This window comes from Scyliorhinus canicula, chromosome 10, assembly GCF_902713615.1.
Source record: "Scyliorhinus canicula chromosome 10, sScyCan1.1, whole genome shotgun sequence".
Taxonomy (NCBI): Eukaryota; Metazoa; Chordata; class Chondrichthyes; order Carcharhiniformes; family Scyliorhinidae; genus Scyliorhinus; species Scyliorhinus canicula.
In genome coordinates, this window is record NC_052155.1 from 160,161,049 (window position 1) to 160,179,737 (window position 18,689).

The window sequence follows — 18,689 nt, forward strand, 5'->3', positions numbered from 1 at the left end:
CAGGACACTGTCCGTGTGGAATTTACACATTCTCTCCATGTCCGTGTGCCTTACCCCCACAGCCAAAAGGATGTGCAGGGGAGGTGAATTGGTCATGCTAAATTGCACCTTAATAATTGGAAAAAAAAGAGTTGGGTATTCTAAATTTATAATAAAAAAGGGTGACTGTGTGGCATTTGCAGTGTCTGCCGTGGGTTTCCTCGGGTTGCTCTGGTTTCCTACCACAGTTCAAAGATGTGCAGGTTGGCTGGGCGTTTATGGGAGGAGTGGGCCTGGGTGGGGTGCACTTTCAGAGGGTCAGTGCAGACTCAATAGGCCAATTGGCCTCAATCTGCATTATAGGAATTCTCTGGTTCTATGGACAGCCAAAGGCAATTTTTGAAATATACTACCTGTAAATTAGAACCATATTTTCTTTCAAATCCAGAAGACAGGGGTAAACTATTTTTGCACAATGTTAAAAGTTGCCATAATTCACAGAAAATTTCCTCATAGTCTCCAATTTATTTTACAGTAGCTTCCTGATTCCTCTTGGTGACAGATACTGAGCTCAAGATTCCATACCAGCAATAATCAGGATTTTTCAGGAAGGAGCACCACAGTGTCAGATTTTATGTGTGGAATGCATACAGTAAAAAAGTCATCCATGATCAGCAAAACTCAGTTGATGTGACGTGCATTTTTAGCAACGTACACATCTTCAGAAAGAGCATCCTAGAAGATGGTAAAGTTGGGACAGAAATAGGAATTGTCACAAGTCCAACCCAGTTTAGGGCTTGTGAGCAATTGAGCTCTTTTTTCAGCATCAGCTCGAACCTGGAACCTTGTGACTCAGAAGCAGGAGTGCTGCCGACTGAGTCACAGATGACACTCAAATACGGCACAAGTTATTTGGATATACATTTTTTTTTAAAGAATGGTCTTCTGACACAGTAACCTTAGTTTTCAGAAGATACAGCATCCTTCGATCTGATTAATGTTTGAAGATAAATTAATCAAAATAGATTTAAAATTTATTTGCTGAAATTACTGGGACAAGGCCTCATGTAACACTCGTTCCTATGACTTGGAAGTGACAACATTCAAAATCCAGTTTCAAGACTCTGGAAGGAATAATTTAGTAACGCAGAACCAGTAGCCAAGCCTATTGCCTGGTACTCCCTGTCCCTCATCCTCATTAACTATATTGAATATGTGGCTCCCAGAACTAAATTGCAAGGCATTCACCATCATCCCACATAAGAACAGATCTATTCTCTTTCCTTGCTCTGGTTTAAACAAATCATTCTAATCTTTTTACATAAGGAATTACTTGTAATCCTCATTTGCTCCAGTAAAAATAAAGGCTTCCAAAGGGTTCCAACACACAGCATTAGTCCGTAGGTTCATGATAACCTGTAAATATAAAAGATTAGTGTTAAGAGAAACAAATATAGCTACGTGAGAATTTAACTCGATTCAATTTGATACAACTGAAAATGTTAAAATGGTGTACCTTTTTCAAGGGGGTTGCCTGCCTTATATCATACAGAACAATATTTCTATCTGAAGCGCAGCTTGCAAGAAGATAGGTCTGAAATCGAATAAAAATCAATACAACATTTAGCACTGTTCTATGTCATACAATCCCAAAATCAAAAATACGTAATTAGACCAAACCGATTCAAGAATCAAGATAAGCCTTAGCTAACAAAAGGTACCTTAAATACATTTCACTATCTTCAACTTAAGAGTTTAATGTGCCGTTATCACAGGCTAAAGATACGGATTACTACAAGGCGCCCCAACTTCGTCAGGGTATCAGATCAACCAGAACTGTAATGGGGAGGAGGGGCTGACGCCCTAGCCTTTGCCTCCTTGATCGCCCGCTGAGAATCCTGCTTGGCTGGCGATTGGCAGCACCATCCAAAACTGCAAACTGGCTGTCCGACCTAGCGGAATTCCTCAAGCCGGAAAAAAATAAAATTTGTCATCAGGGTCAGAAGAGGGCTTCCACACCCACCAACTTGTTCCAAGATCTGCTCGTAGACAGCACCAGTACAGTAGGGGGGAGGGGGGGGAAGGACACGGGACACAAACCACCCACGGGATAAAGATGAAAAGAAAGGGTAGGAGGAGGGAGCAAAGGCACACAAAGAAAAGGAGAAAGGGGACTGGTTCAAGGACAACCTCAAGCCCATACGAAACTGTAAACAGACACGTGTAATTACTTGCTCTGGCCACACTGAGGACTGTGACAGATGTAGGCCAACTAAACGGAGACCATGGCCATAACGGTAGGGGAGGCAAGTGCCTGTAAATATACGTGCTGATTTTGGTTTGTCGTATTTTTTATTTTTCCCTTTTTGCGCGGTTATGCAATACGTAACTTTTGAATTGTGAAATATAAATTGTGAAAACCCAATAAAAACACTTTTTTAAAAAAAAGACACCCCAACTTAGAACAGAGGCAAAAGCAGAAACATCAGTTACCATAAAGCTAACAGTCCCATTAAAGCCTACAACTGAAAAACAGCCAGGATGAGACATTCACAACTAAGGTTACTGCTTTACAGTGACTGAATGAACAGGTTTCATTTCCATTATATAAAACTTCAGGATTTCTTTGTGCTTTTTATGTTTGTTTCTGTGATGTGAGTATTACTGGGAAGGCCAGCATTTGTTACCCATCCCTAATTGCCCTCGAGTTGTGAGCCATCTTCTTGAACTGCTGCAGTTCATCTGATGTAAGTACACCCAAGGTGCTAATAGGGAAGGAGTTCCAGGATTTCGACCCAGCAACTATGAAGGAACGGTAATATAGTTCCAAGTCAGGAGGTGTGTGACTTAAATCAGAGGTGGTGACATTCCCAGATGTCTACTGTGCTTGTTCTTCAAGGCGGTACATGTCATGGGTTTGCAAGGTGTAATTAAAAGGAGCCTTGGCAAGTTGCTACACTGCATCTGGTAGATTTTACAAACTGCTGCCTTATACTGAAGTAGAGGAAATGAATGCTTAATATGGTGGATGAGGTGCCAATATGGTGGGCTGCTTTGTTGTGGATAGCGTTGAAATTCTCTCTACATGCCTGGATGATACTCATCACACTCCTGATTTTTCTCTTTTCGATGGGAGACAGGCTTTGGGGAGTCAGGCGAGTTACTCGCCACAAATCTCCCAGCCTCTTGACTGGTTCTTGAAGCCATTGTAATGGTATTGTATTTTACACAGGAATAGGAATAGATTATTCAGCTGTTTGACTCTTCAAAAGGAAAACATAAGTAACAAAATAACTAAGCAATAATCCAAGAATGTCAGTCTTGGCAACTTCAATTGACCAGCATTCAGTGCTCGTTTCAGAAAACTGATCTGAATATATTCCAGAAAATCATGGTCTTTACTACTTAAGCTGTTCTGCTTTTCCCAGTTTTGTGAAAATTAAAATCTCCAATTATAGAAAGTATGTCACAGAAACTAGTTATATATTTGTATTTATACATCCTCCCGCTATATTATTACTTTCAGGAGATTTGCAGCTTGGTAGCACAGTGGTTAGCACTGTTGCTTCACAGCACCAGTGTCCCAGCTTGGGACACTGTCTGTGCGGAGTCTGCACGTTCTCCCAGTGTCTGCTTGGGTTTCCTCCGAGTGCTCTGGTCTCCTCCCACAAGTCCCGAAAGATGCGCTGTTAGGTAAATTGGACATTCTGAATTCTTCATCAGTGTACCCAAACAGGTGCCGGAATGTGGCGACTAGGGGCTTTTCACAGCAACTTCATTGCAGTGTTAATGTAAACCTACTTGTGACAATAAAGATTATTATAGAACTCCTCCCAGAGTATTGCCCCCTTTGCTGTTCCTTAACTCTATGCATATTGTTTATATTACCGCATCACTCTTGTTGAAATTGCTTCTTTCTGTAATTGTGATTTTTTGTCAATATTGTTACTCCTCTTTTTTCCCCAATTTTCCTATCCCATTCTGAAGATCTTGCAACCTAGAATATTTAGCTCACAATCATGTCTAGTATTTGGCAAGGCCTCAATAGTGGCTACTATCGCATGCACTTTAAGATGATTTTGTGCTTGGGGCAAAAGAAAATTGATTCACAACAAATGTAGGCCACTAACAGTCAGAAACAGGTGAATTCATAATAGGGAACAAAGAATTGGGTGAGGATCTAAACTTGTACTTTTTTCCGTCTTCAAAGGGGAAGACAATAGCGCTGATGCCTCACGGCACCAAGGAGCCGAGTTCGATCCTGACCCCGGGTCACTGTTCGCGTGGAGTTTGCACATTCTCCCATGTCTGCATGGGTCTCACCCCCACAACCCAAAGATGTACAGGGTATTTGGATTGGCCGCGCTAAATTGCATAATAAAAATAATAATAATAATAGCTTTTTATCACAAGTAGGTTTCAATGAAGTTACTGTGAAAAGCCCCTAGTTGTCACATTCTGGCGCCTGTTCGGGGAGGCCGATTAATTGGATAAAGAAATAATTGGGTTCTCTAAATTAAAAAAAAAACAAAGGAAGACAAGAAAAATGTACCAGAAATTCTGAGAAACACAAGTTACAGTGAGGAGCTAAAGGAAATTAGTATTAACTAAGAAATAGTTTTGGGGAAATTAATTGGATTGAAGGCTGATAAATCTCCAGGGCTTGATAATCTTCATCCCAGAGTAATTAAGAAAGTGGCCCTAGAAATAGGCGATCCATTGACAGTCATTTTCCAAAGTTCTTTGGACTCTAGAATGGTTCCTACAGATTGGAGGGTAGCTAATATAACCCCGCGATTCAAAACAGGAGGTTGAGAGAAAATGGAATTATGTTGGGGAAGTTGCTAGAGTCTGCAATCAAGGATTTGATCAGCACAGCCAGATGCACATGAATACGGCATTCCAGTCTATAGGCAGTTCCCTTACTCACACTGTTTTATCTTATGTGTCGTAGCAGTCTGGGGAACATGTAGTAGTTTAGGCTTTGTACTCAAACTTGCCAAACTTTCAATTACTTTTGGAAAGCATCTATTCCTTCACAGTGCCAAAAGCAATCATCCTTCCCTTGCAGGGCGAGTGACCTGGTCTAAGCTGCCGCTTATGGCAGGAAGATGGCATAGGCGAAGGCCCCGTCAATAACTGTAGGGTGGGATGAGGGGAATCCGCAGTTGGAGTAAAACAAAAAAAAAAGAGATAGTGTAAATGTTATAAAGCAGAGAGTAGTATAGGGTTCAACAGGGAAACTGGAAGAAGAAAACAAAAGATAGCGGAAATGTTATAAAGCAGAAAGTAGTGTAGGGTTCAACAGGAATAAGAACAGAAACTGGAATAAGAGACCTTACAACACCAGGTTAAATTCCAACAGGTTTGTTTCAAACACGAGCTTTCAGAGCACTGCTCCTTCCTCAGGTGAATGGGGAGGTATGTTCCAGAAACATTTATATAGACAAAGTCAGAGATGTCAGACAATGCTTGGAATGCGAGCATTTGCGGGTAATCAAATCTTTACAGATCCAGAGAGAGGGGTAACCCCAGGTTAAGAGGTGTGAATTGTCTCAAGCCAGGACAGTTGGTAGGATTTTGCAAACCAGGCCAGATGGTGGGGGATGAATGTAATGTGACATGAATCCAAGATCCCGGTTGAGGCCGCACTCGTGCGTATGGAACTTAGCTGCAAGTTTTTGCTCGGTAATTCTGCGTTGTCGCATGTCCTGAAGACTGCCTTGGAGAACGCTTACCCGGAGATCAGAGGCTGAATGCCCTCGACTGCTGAAGTGTTCCCCAACTGGAAGGGAACATTCCTGCCTGGTGATTGTCGCGCGATGCCCGTTCATTCGTTGTCGCAGTGTCTGCATGGTCTCGCCAATATACCACGCTTCGGGACATCCTTTCCTGCAGTGTATGAGGTAGACTACATTGGTCGAGTCGCACGAGTATGTGCCGCATACCTGGTGGGTGGTGTTTCCACGTGTAATGGTGGTATCCATGTCGATGATCCCATCAGTCTCGCGGCAGACACAGAGGAATTCATCAGGCGAATAAGGCTCCGGGAATTCTTCCACAGACCCCAAGAGGCCGACAGCGAACCCAAGGAGACGACCAATGAACTGGAACAGCAGACCGCGAGATCTGCGGTGCAGCAACCGAAAAGGAAAGAGTCGAATTGGACCCCTCCGGAAGGCCGCCGCCCTAGACTCGACATGTATGCTCAAGCCGTCAGGAGTCGTGTCAATGCCAGATTCATCAGTCGCATTCACAAGGCAGCCCCAAACGTCACCCAAGCACAACGCAACGCCATCCACGCACTCAAGATCAACTGCAACATCGTTATCAAACCAGCAGACAAAGGAGGGGTCACCGTCATACTGAACAGAACAGACTACTGCAAAGAAGTATACCGACAACTCAACAACCAGGAACACTACAGACAGTTACCCACAGATCCAACCAAGGAACACATCCGCCAACTCAACAGACTGATCAAGACCTTGGATCCAGACCTTCATAGCACCCTACGTGCTCGCATCCCACGTAATCCCCGCATTGGAGATCTCTATTGCCTCCCGGAAATACACAAGACCAACACACCAGGCCGTCCTATCGTTTCAGGCAATGGGACCCTGTGTGAGAACCTCTCTGGCCACATCAAGCGCATCTTGAAACCCATTGTACAAGGTACATCAGCTTCTGTCGCGACACGACGGACTTCCTACAGAAACTCAGCACCCATGGACCAGTTGAACCAGGAACATTCCTCGTCACAATGGATGTCTCGGCACTCTACACCAGCATCCCCCATGACGACGGCATTGCTGCAACAGCCTCAGTCCTCAACACCGACAACTGCCAATCTCCAGACGCAATTCTGCAACTTATCCGCTTCATTCTAGATCACAATGTCTTCACCTTCGACAACAAATTCTTCATCCAGACGCACGGAACAGCCATGGGGACCAAATACGCACCTCAATATGCCAACATCTTCATGCACAAGTTTGAACAAGACTTCCTCACCGCACAGGACCTTCAACCGATGTTATAAACCAGATACAATGATGACATTTCCTGGGGCGGAGAAACTACGACATCTTCTTCGCAGCCTTCAAAACATCATCAATGAAGCTGATGAACATCTTGCCAAGGTCATCCCCACTACTTGCCTTCAAACAACCGCGCAACCTCAAACAAACCACTGTTTGCAGCAAATTACCCAGCCTTCAGAACAGCGACACCACACAACCCTGCCAGGGCAATCTCTGCAAGACATGCAACAACGCAGAATTGCCGAGCAAAAACTTATAGCTAAGTTCCGCGCGCACGAGTGCGGCCTCAACCGGGATCTTGGATTCATGTCGCATTACATTCAACCCCCACCATCTGGCCTGGACTTGCAAAATCCTACCAACTGTCCTGGCTTGACACAATTCACACCTCTTTAACCTGGGGTTACCCCTCTCTCTGGATTTGTAAAGATTTGATTACCTGCAAATGCTCGCATTCCAAGCATTGTCTGGCATCTCTGACTTTGTCTATATAAATGTTTCTGGAACATACCTCTCCATTCACCTGAGGAAGGAGCAGTGCTCCGAAAGCTCGTGTTTGAAACAAACCTATTGGACTTTAACCTGGTGTTGCAAGACTTCTTACTGTGCTCACCCCAGTCCAATGCCGGCATCTCCACATCATGGAATAATCATGGAATAAGAGAGTCAAAACAATATTTCTTTATGGCTACACTGCATGAATAGATTTAAACCCATGTCCTAAAGTATTCACTGCGCCTCTGAATTACTAATCCAGTGACATTAGCACAATGCCACGGTTCGAAGAAATGTCATCCAGACTTGAAACGCCAATTCTCTCTCCACAGATATTGCCAGACCTGTTTTTCCAGCATTTTCTGTTTTTATTTCAGATTTCCTGCATCCGCAGTACTTTGCTTTTGTTTATGTACTTATTTCTATGTTTTGAAGTCACATCTGGCCATAATGGTTCTGGCCAATAACTAACATCTGTCGATTCCAAACAACGTCACAAGCAGCAGCATTAAGCTCTAATTTAATGTGCCCACCATCTAAAATTACAGACTTGTTTGAAAATGTTGTTTCATTCATTTTATTTAAAAAAAACACAAGTTTGATAAATTTCTGCTTGCCTTAGTTTTTAAATTCTCACAGCTTATGTGCAAGTCAACAGTGAATCGTTGCCAGCCCTCAAGCAAACATAATGTGTCAAGTAGTGCCATAATGCCACCCATTCCCCTTAATTGAATAAGATCAAGTGAATTAACAAATTAGTTATTAAATTCTGCCATGATCAAACTACTTAAAACCTAATCCCGTTGTCACTATTTGTTAAAAAAACTTACACAGTAGAAACCCCCCCAGATATGAACATCGAAAATAATCATTCTCCTTAATTTTATTGTGACTTGCATATCAACTGCAAGTCACTTCCACAAAGCTACAATTGATATTTTTAAAAATTATTTTATTAGTGGCTACTTTCTAGTCAGTCGTTCTGTCAGGATCAAGAACAATAACATATTTAACTAAAATGAGCACAAATATGGTTCCTCACTTGCATGTCAAATGGCACACATCAATTCAACCATGGGCAGGTGCCACCTCATTGCTGTTGGTTTCACAGAGCGTTTCCAAGATGCAGTATGGGGTCACTTTGTGGCAGAGGAGTTAGTCTGAACTGTATGTTGATTATTTGTCAACAAATGCTAACTGTCCACATCAAAGACACAGAGATAGTTTGTTCATACATCTACATAAGAAATGTATTTCTGTAAAGACTAGAGAACAAATATCCTAGAATAAGCCGTCAACTATTTGTACCGTCTTTAACTGCATACCCTTATTGTCCAATCTCTCAACATATCCTACCTAAATAAGACAAAGTTCAATTAATGTTGTGACAAATGGAGTTTTTTAGATTTATTGGATTATACACATATGTCAATTTAAGGGTTAAAAGCATGGGGTAGTGTGTGTTTGACTGCAGTAGTCATGCCTTTAAAATAATCTTGTTTTGAAAGCCCAGAAAACATTTAGGAGCCAGAGGTGAAATTGACCAGAGTAAGGTCTGAGCTAATGCACTAGGGGAGTCTATGTGTTTTCCGCCTAGGGTGTTAATTTATTTTCAGCTTGGGGAGATGTGGGTGGAACCAAGGATGGATGGAGCCAAGGCGTTCAGACATTGAGAAAGCTTTTGAGTTCTGATCTGACCCTTTAGACCTCAAGTAAGGACTTTTGCTCTTAGCAGGACAGTTAATAAAAATAATAATAGTCCTTAAAGCAGTGCAGACTTGTCTGAGGATAAGAGGGAAGCTGAAACAAATCAGAGGGATACTGAAACAAACCAGTTGGAACAGCTTTTTGAAGATTCCGACCACAGTCTGTCGAGGTTCTAATACGAGCCAAATCTGTCTGGAAAGCAAGTATAAAACTCTTTGTGCCATTGGGATAAAGGATGGATTGAGAGATTTTTGTTCCTTTCTTGTGGTTTAACTGGGAATGAGAAAATAAGAGTATTGTATTGACTGTATTGAGTTGTATAGTTTAAGGGGTAAGCTATTTTTGGGTGTGATGTTGAAGAGTTTAATAAGAAAATCCCTACTTTTTTCATGCAATCAGTCCTGGAGTGAAGTATTCTTTCCGCACAGTCTTAGAAAATAAACTAAAATATTAGGGTTTCAGTCCAGTGTCCTAGCCATTGTTGAGGTCCGGTCTGGGATCGTAATGTACAGTATTCATAAATAATGCAGGATTTTGACTGTGTTTTCCCCAAGAGTAGAGTCTCCAAAGCAGACTGCTTAATTATTAACATGACTTCCAAAAGAATCACACATGGGAACACATACGGCCATGGTAATGTTCTGGCCTAAGTCGGAAGGTTGTGTGTTCAAGCCCTTTTGAGCAGACTCGAGCATATAACCTGGGCCCACACTTCACTACAGTACTGTAGGAATACAGTCTTTCAGACAACTGAAGCTGCTCCGGCCAATGGCTTCAAGCACACGATCCAGCTGCATTGCCCATGACTCCCTAACCAGAGGAAATAAGAGTAAATAGGGAAAGCCCTATCAAAATGCTTCAGTTTTAAAAGCATCTATTAAATGCCCTCTTTGGCATTTTCTTCTCCAATGCAAATAGTCCCACTATTTCAACTAATGACTCCCAACTAACTGCAGCTTCCCATTCCAGGCATTTTGTTGCTGGACCTACGAGGCACACAATTTCTGCCTTAAATATCCCAGTGTGTAATGGATGCATAAAGTATAACATACGAACTGCGGTCTAACCATTTAATTTACCAAATCAAAAGTAGACTCAGCACTGACCTCGACATCAAATTAATATTGTATTAAGTGAGTAACAACATTGCATCAAATGTTCAGTAGCATTTACGAATCATCATTTGAAAATATGTACCAAGCTAAAATAAATCAGCCCAACAAAAGCGTAAGCTTGGTGCATTCTATCAACCTCTTCACAGCTATTTTTGCCTTCTACTGATTAGTGTGGAAAACAACTTCCACTTTTATAGCAGGAGACGAGCCAGTTCTAGCCTGATAAATAGGATGACTCGAGACCAGTTTTAGTTCAAGAACAATTGATTTTAAAAAAAACACCATGAAAAAGGGCAACACAATCTCCCGCACAATAATGTTTAAAATCATGTTTATTTTACTAATGAAATGTGATATTTGTTTACTTTCTGTAAATTATAGGATCTTTCTGAGAAGTAACAGCATTACCTCAATTGGATTGAATTTAACAGTGCTGATACTGTCCACGCCCCAAGTAAACGAGCGGATTGGGCTGCTCCTCTGCTCATCCCAGATGTCCACCTGCTGTCCACATGTTGCAAACACACCATCTCTCCAATGGTGATCAATCCCGGTGTAAACAGTCTAAGCACAAGCATAGTAATTATGTTTACTTGGAATGCATACATTACTAAAAAGAATGCCAGGGTGAAATAAATTGTATTTTTTAAGATATGAAAATGGTAATTTGAAAGATGTTGTCAAATGTGGAGATATGAAAATGCAAACTGACATTTCCTGCTCTTGATCACTTGATTCATAAAGAGAGGAAGAGAACTATATTACAGATAGGCGGTGGCGTCATAGAGAAATGACTGAAGGGCATGACTCAAACTATTTTCAGTGGAGGTAGGTGGAACTGCAGTTACACTTATTTGCTGCCTGAACATTTATTGTCTAATGAATAGATAGAATAAACTCTTATCGCATCTGCCTCGTCATCTGACTTATTTTTAACCATTTCATGGAATGCTTGCATCTCTGGCAAGGCCAGCACGTGTTGCCCATGAGATGGTATCCAACTTCAAGACATAAAAGTCAGCTGGATGAGTTAGATCATTCAGCAAACTTCCCAATAAACCCCCATTCCACTATAACGCTCCAAAAGATAGATCGGAAAGCAGGATACTACAGAGAATCACTACAGCGCAGAAGGAGGCCATTGGCCCTGCGAAACTGCACAGACCCTCCGAAAGAGCACCTTAGGCCCAAGCCCCCACCCTATCCCCGTGACCCAGTAACCCCACCTAACCTTTTGGACACTAAGGCACAATTTAGTATGGCCAATTCACCTAACCTGCACCTAATCTGGACCTAATCTGGACTGTGGGAGGAAACCAGATCACCTGGAGGAAATCCATACAGACATGTGCAAACGCCACACAGTCACCCAAGGCCAGAAATGAACCTGGGTCCCTGGCGCTGTGAGGCAGTAGTGCTAACCACTTTGCTGTTTATATCATATAGCAACAATTTTCATAAAGGAACAACTCTGCTCCATGGCTCCATGAAAAAAAAAACAATTTTTCCTTGGGTTTTTCCTCAGGCTGTTAACCGCTCACCAACTGGGTGTTAATTGCATTTAGATGATGGCTATTAATTGAACTGTGCTTCCTGTATACAAAGACTGGAAGAAGGGTTTTGATTGGAGGCGCACAGTATGCCATGTACATCTCGGTTTAAAAGAAAAGCTTGCATGTGAATGAAGTTTAGACTTAAGAGTTCTATCCTTCCTTGTTTATCCGAGTTCAAAGACAATGTGCACTTGTCAGAGCAACTGGGCACGGCTACAATTTAGCTACAACCGCAGTTTAGTGGCACTGACCATGACATTTTCTCAACCTCATGGCTTGGGATCGGATTTATGTCAACTGCATTTCTGACAGCAGAGGAAATGTCCTTTAATGTTTTTCTTTTAGCTCATGTCACCTTTCATTGCTCACTACACGCACTGCCAAGGGTACCCAAGAATGATTCATTTCCTGAAACTACTGATTCCTGCCATGCATCTTTCAATTATTATACAAAATGTGCCATACCTTTCCTAGTATTGTGTGTATTGGTTCTTCTTGCTCCTCAAATGATGGACTTTCCATTTTCCACTGTTTGATGGTCTTGTCATCACCAACCTTTCAAAAAAAGTCACTAGTTCAAGTTAAACAAGTAATTTATTTTACCATCACCGTTCCTAGTATGGGTCAAGTTGAGTGTTAACAATTTTTGAAGCACTTTGAAATGTGCTTTATATTTATTAACAAATACTAGATGTCCATTGTTTAATATCAAATATAGAATCAGAGTAGTATACCACAGCATCTCTTTGGATTTCTTAAAATATAAATCTTTTAGATCATCACTTAACCTCTTCTTTCCCCATCAGAATATAGTGACAATGATTTCATTAATCTTTTTGGGAGTCGTTAGCTCAGTTGGCCGGACAGCTGGTTCGTGATGCGGAGTGACGCCAACAGCGCGGGTTCAATTCCCGCACTGGCAGCGATTATCCATGAAGGTCCCACTCTCCCACAATGGGGAGAGCAGGCTATGGTCCTCTGGGACTGTGGCGGCATTTACATTAATCTTCATCCACCATTACTAAGTTATGATTATTAGTCTGAAGAAGCAATAATGAAGAATCAAAGTACTGCATTTTGAAATACAGTTGATTATCATGGTAGAAAATTGCCCAGGTATGTATTGTCGACAAAGCACGGCACAACTAATCCAATCAATTAATCTACTCAATCAGCAGCAAAATGTCATTGATGTGCAACCAAGTAGTGTTTACTCAGCAACAACATGCTCACAGGTGCACAGTTTTGGTTATACCGAGACCACATAGCTCAGATCTCATTACAACTTTGGCCCAAACATGAATCTTATTCACCAAGCCATGGCAAAATGCCATGATTTTTTAAATTAATAATAATAAATATCATTACAATAATCATGATTATTGTCATAAGTAGGCTTACATTAGCACTACAATGAAGTTACTGGAAAATCCCCAAGTCATCACACTACAGAACCTGTTCAGGTACACGGAGGGAGAATTCAGAATGTCCAATTCATCTACAAGCATGCCTTTTGGGACTTGTGGGAGAAAATCGGAGCACCCAGAGGAAACCCACGCAGACACGGGGAGAACGTACAGACTCCACACAGACAGTGACCAAGTCAGGAATCGAACCTGGGTCCCTGGCACTGCGAACAGATACAGTCAGGAGGCAAACCCCAAGTATACGTCAGCTTGTGGTATACTGCAGAGTGTGGTGAACTGAACCCAACCCAACGCATCACACAAGTTTGCCACCCCCTCCTATGATTCTGTGTACACCTCCCGCTGCCTCAGGAAGGCAGCCAGCATTATCAGAGACCCCTCCCACCCAGGCATTGCCTTCTTCCAGACCCTTCCATCAGGCAGAAGGTACAGAAGCCTGAAGATTCGCACATCCAGTCATAGGTACAGCTTCTTCCCCACAGCTACAAGACTCCTCAACGACTCCCCCTTGGACTGATCTGTTCCCTGTAAGAACAATATTCACGACACCCTATGCTGCTCTTGCTCATGTATTTGCTTTGTTTGACTCCTTGTTCCGCACTGTAACCAATCACTGTTTGTCGATGTACCATTTGTCAATGTACTCTGTCGATTATTCTTTTGTCTACTATGTACGTTCCCTCGGCTGCAGAAAAATACTTTTCACTGTACTTCGGTATGTGACAATAAATCTAATCAAAAAGCTTGAATGAGGATTGAACTCCATATGCTGTTGCCACTAATCTGATTCATACACGAGCCATCTGGCCAGCTAAGCTAACTTCACTCCACTCCAGCTCCCAACAATAAAGCTGAATTCCAGGAGGAGCGGTTACCATTGACATCAAGGAGCCCAGGTAAAAATTGGGTATCTGGACAAAAGCTCTCTATTGGCTGGAGTCATATCTAGCATAAAGGAAGGTGGCTGTGCGACACTAATCACTTTAGTCCTAGGACATCACTGCAGGATTTCCTCAGTTATGTGCTCAGCCCAATCAGCTGCTTCAAAGACCTTTCCAAGAAGTGAGATGTTATGTTGCAGTTCTCCATTCACAATGAAGCAGGCAAATTGACTTGACTCGACTAGTTACATAAATACTATGGCTTCAAAAGCAAGTTAGAGGTTGGGATTCTGCAGCAAGTAACTCTTCTCACTTCCCAGAGCCTTTCCACCACCTTCTCAAGGACAATTGGGGATCTGCAATAAATGCTGAGCTTGCTATCAATACCCACTCATTCCCCCGAATTAATAAATAAAACATACTGCTTGAGAGCAGATAGGCAATTTTATAACCTTGAGCATGGTTTCCCACTAATCTAGGCATTGACAGAATCTGAATGGCTTTCTCCAGCTTACTTCACTATCTCTGGAATTTATGGTTTGTCCCATCCCATTATGGGTAGCACGGTAGCATTGTGGATAGCACAATTGCTTCACAGCTCCAGGGTCCCAGGTTCGATTCCCGGCTTGGGTCACTGTCTGTGTGGAGTCTGCACATCCTCCCCGTGTGTGCGTGGGTTTCCTCCGGGTGTTCCAGTTTCCTCCCACAATCCAAAGATGTGCAGGTTAGGTGGATTGGCCATGCTAAATTGCCCTTAGTATCCAAAATTGCCCTTAGTATTGGGTGGGGTTACTGGATTATGGGGGTAGGATGGAGGTGTGGACCTGGGTAGGGTGCTCTTTCCAAGAATGGCCTCCTTCTGCACTGTAAATTCTATGACATTCTATAAATTCTATGAAAAAGAATTTTGAGTCCATGTGCTGCCACAGAGCAACATAATTTGAAAATAATGTCATGTTGTACATGGACACTGAAAACACCCAGCCGAGATGACCCCTCGGGACTCTCCTCTGCCTAATTTTTCATGTTGCTCGCCATTAGATGAGCATAAATTTTCACCAATTAAAATACTGGGAAGCCTAAAGTCACCGTCATTGGTCTCCAACACAAACTTAACTCCCTAGCTACCAACTCAAATTTCACTTGGGCCAATTTTAACCAGATTGTTTGTAACCTCCGGATCCTATCTGACCCCAAGATGAGGCTTTGAACTCCTTATTTTCTCTAGTACCTATATCTCGATAATCACCTACTTCTGCAAAACAGTTCATGTCCTCCTCTATTTCAACCTACAGTCTGCTGAAACCTTCAAAGCTTTCTTACCTCTAAAACTCAACTAGCCCAATGATATCCTGGACAACTTTACATCTACCACCATCAATAAATTTCTCATTCAAAACACTGCCGCTCATATCCATCTCTCAACACTGTCACCGATTTGTCACACTGCTTGTTTAACATCCAGTACTGCATAAACAGGAATTTCTTCCAGATAAACATGTGGAAGACTTTCCTGACACAATCTCCATTTCCCAGCCAGACTCCATTCCTCTCCTGTGCTATTGTCAGGTGAAGATCAGATCAATCACAACCTTCATATCCTATTTGACTCCAAAATTACCTTCCAACCACACAGCCAATCCATTAGCAAGACAACAACTGCCTCAGCTCAACTGCTGTCAAGTGCAAGTAAGTATGTAAATAGTCCAACTAGGGAAGGGGCCGTACTGGGCCTAGTGTTGGGGAATGAGCCCAGCCAGGTGATTGAACTTTCAGTCGGGAAGCATTTCAAGAATAGTGGGCATTATTCCGTAAGTTTGAAGGTACTCGTGGATAGAGTAGTCCTTGGACTGATGGATTTGTTTGTCACGTGTACGGAGGTACAGTGAAAAGTATTGTTTTGTGTACACTTCAGACAGATCATTCCGTACATGAAAAGAAATTTATACATAGGGCAAACAAAATACACAATGTAAATACATGGACACCGGTATCAGGTGAAGCATACAGGAGTGTAGTACTACCTAGTAGAGAAGATATGTGAAGAGATCAGATCAGTCCATAAGAGGGTCGTTTGGGAGTCTGGTAACAGCGGGTAAGAAGCTGTTTTTGAATCTGTTACTGCGTGTTCTCAGGCTTTTGTATCTCCTGCCTGAAGAGCGAATAAGCTGGGTGGGCTGCCCGCTTTCCCAAGGCAGCGGGAGGTGTAGACAATGGGAGGGGGGGTTCATGTGATGGACCGGGCGGTGTTCACGACTCTATAGTTTGTTACGGTCTTGGGCTGAGCAGTTGCCATACCAGGCTGTGATGCAGCCAAATAGGATGCATCTGTAAAAGTTGGTCAGAGTCAATGTGGGCTTGCCGAGTTTCCTTAGTTTCCAGAGAAAGTATAGACGCTGTTGTTCTTTCTTGGTCATAGCATTGACGTAGGTGGACCAGGACAGATTGTTAGTGATGTGCACACCTAGGAATTTGAAGCTGTCAACCATCTCCAACCCGTTGATGCAGTTGTGTACAATACTGTGCTTCCTGAAGTCAATGATTAGCTCTTTAGTTTTGCTGATATTGAGCGAGAGATTGTTGTCGTTACACCACTGCACTAGGTTCTCCATCTCCCTCCTGTATTCTGATTTAGCATTGTTCGAGATCCGACCCACTGCAGTCAAGTTGTTAGAAAACTTGTAGCTGGAGTTGGAGCCAAATTTTGCCACACAAAAGGTGGTGAAGGTGGCATTTTATACTTATATAAAAGAACAAGAGGATAGCCCACTCGAGGACACAGGAGGGAATCTATGCATGGAGCCAGAGGAAATGGGTGAGGTACCAAATGAGTACTTTGCATCAGTATTCACCAAAGAGGGACTTGGTGAACGATGAGTCCAGGGAAGGGAGTGTACATATTCTTGGTCATGTAGATATCAAAAAGGAAGTGTTGGGCATCTTAAAAAGCATTAAGGTGGATAGGTCCCCAGGGCTTGAAGGGATCTACCCTAGAATACTGAGGGAGGCAAGGGAGGAAATTGATGGGGCCTTGATAGAAATCTTTATTACCCTCATTGGCTCAGGTGAGTTCCCAGAGGATTGGAGAATAGCCAATGTCGTTCCTTTGTTTAAGAAAGGTAGAAGGGATAATCCAGGAAATTATAGACATAGAACATAGAACAGTACAGCACAGAACAGGCCCTTCGGCCCTCGATGTTGTGCCGAGCAATGATCACCCTACTCAAACCCACGTATCTACCCTATACCCGTAACCCAACAACCCCCCCTTAACCTTACTTTTTAGGACACTACGGGCAATTTAGCATGGCCAATCCACCTAACCCGCACATCTTTGGACTGTGGGAGGAAACCGGAGCACCCGGAGGAAACCCACGCACACACGGGGAGGACGTGCAGACTCCACACAGACAGTGACCCAGCCGGGAATCGAACCTGGGACCCTGGAGCTGTGAAGCATTTATGCTAACCACCTACGAGTTTTACGTCAGTGGTAGGGAAATTATTGAAAAAGATTCTTAGGGACAGGATTTACTCACATTTGGAAACAAACAGACTTGAGTGATAAGTAGCATGGTTTTGTGAAAGGGAGGTCGTGTCTCACTAACTTGATAAGAGCTTTTTGAGGAAGTGATGAAATTAACTGATGAAGGAAGGGCATGGATGTTGTCTACATGGACTTCAGTAAAGCCTTTGACAAGGTCCCTCATGGCAGACTGGTACAAAAGGTGAAGTCACACGGGATCAGAGGTCAGCTGGCAAGTTGGATACAGAACTGGCTCAGTCATAGAAAATAGAGCGTAGCGGTGGAAGGAATGGAATGGAACTCTGAGTAGCAGTGTTCCGCAGGCCTAATCAGTAAGTTTACAGACGACACAAAGATTGGTGGAGTTGCGATAGTGAAGAGGATTTTCAAAAGATACCGCAGGACATAGATCGGTTGGAGACTTGGGAGGAGAAATGGCCAATGGAGTTTAATTCGGACAAATGTGAGGTAATGCATTGTGGAAGGTCTAATACAGGTGGGCATTATACAGTAAATGGCAGAACCCTTAAGAGTATTGTCAGGCAGAGATCTTGGTGTACAGGTCCACAGATCACTGAAAGTGGCAACGCACATGGATAAGGCAGTCAAGGAGGCATATGGCATGCTTGCAGTCACCAGTCGTGGCATTGCGTATAAAATTGGCAAGTCATGCTGCAGCTGTGCAGAACCTTGGCTCGGTCACATTTGGAATTTTGGGCGAGATTCTCCCATCGGGAGACTAAGTGCCGACGTCGGAGTGAAAACCTGAGTGTTTCACTCCGGCGTCAGAGGCCGCTCCTCGCCCCCTATTCTAACACCCCCGGGGAGCTAGGAGCGGCGCAGCGTCATTTACACGCGCCGGGCCTTGGCGCCACGTAAAATCGGCGCTGCATAAATTACGCGGCACTAAATGACGTCATCTGCGCATGCGCAGGTTGGCCGGCACCAACCCGCGCATGCGCG

At 43.1% G+C, this 18,689-nt stretch overlaps 1 protein-coding gene across 1 annotated transcript in view; it reads right to left on the reverse strand.

The window, feature by feature from the left end:
- Positions 1 to 18,689, reverse strand: part of dcaf13 (ddb1 and cul4 associated factor 13) — a 76,547-nt gene that overhangs the window by 41,335 nt on the left and 16,523 nt on the right. Inside the window, exons 4-7 of the mRNA XM_038810039.1 lie at positions 12,358 to 12,447; positions 10,748 to 10,903; positions 1,496 to 1,573; positions 1,313 to 1,395 (exon numbers count right to left, since the gene is read on the reverse strand). Of these exons, the coding sequence (XP_038665967.1) occupies positions 1,313 to 1,395; positions 1,496 to 1,573; positions 10,748 to 10,903; positions 12,358 to 12,447 (407 nt within the window). The remainder of the gene's footprint in view (positions 1 to 1,312; positions 1,396 to 1,495; positions 1,574 to 10,747; positions 10,904 to 12,357; positions 12,448 to 18,689) is intronic.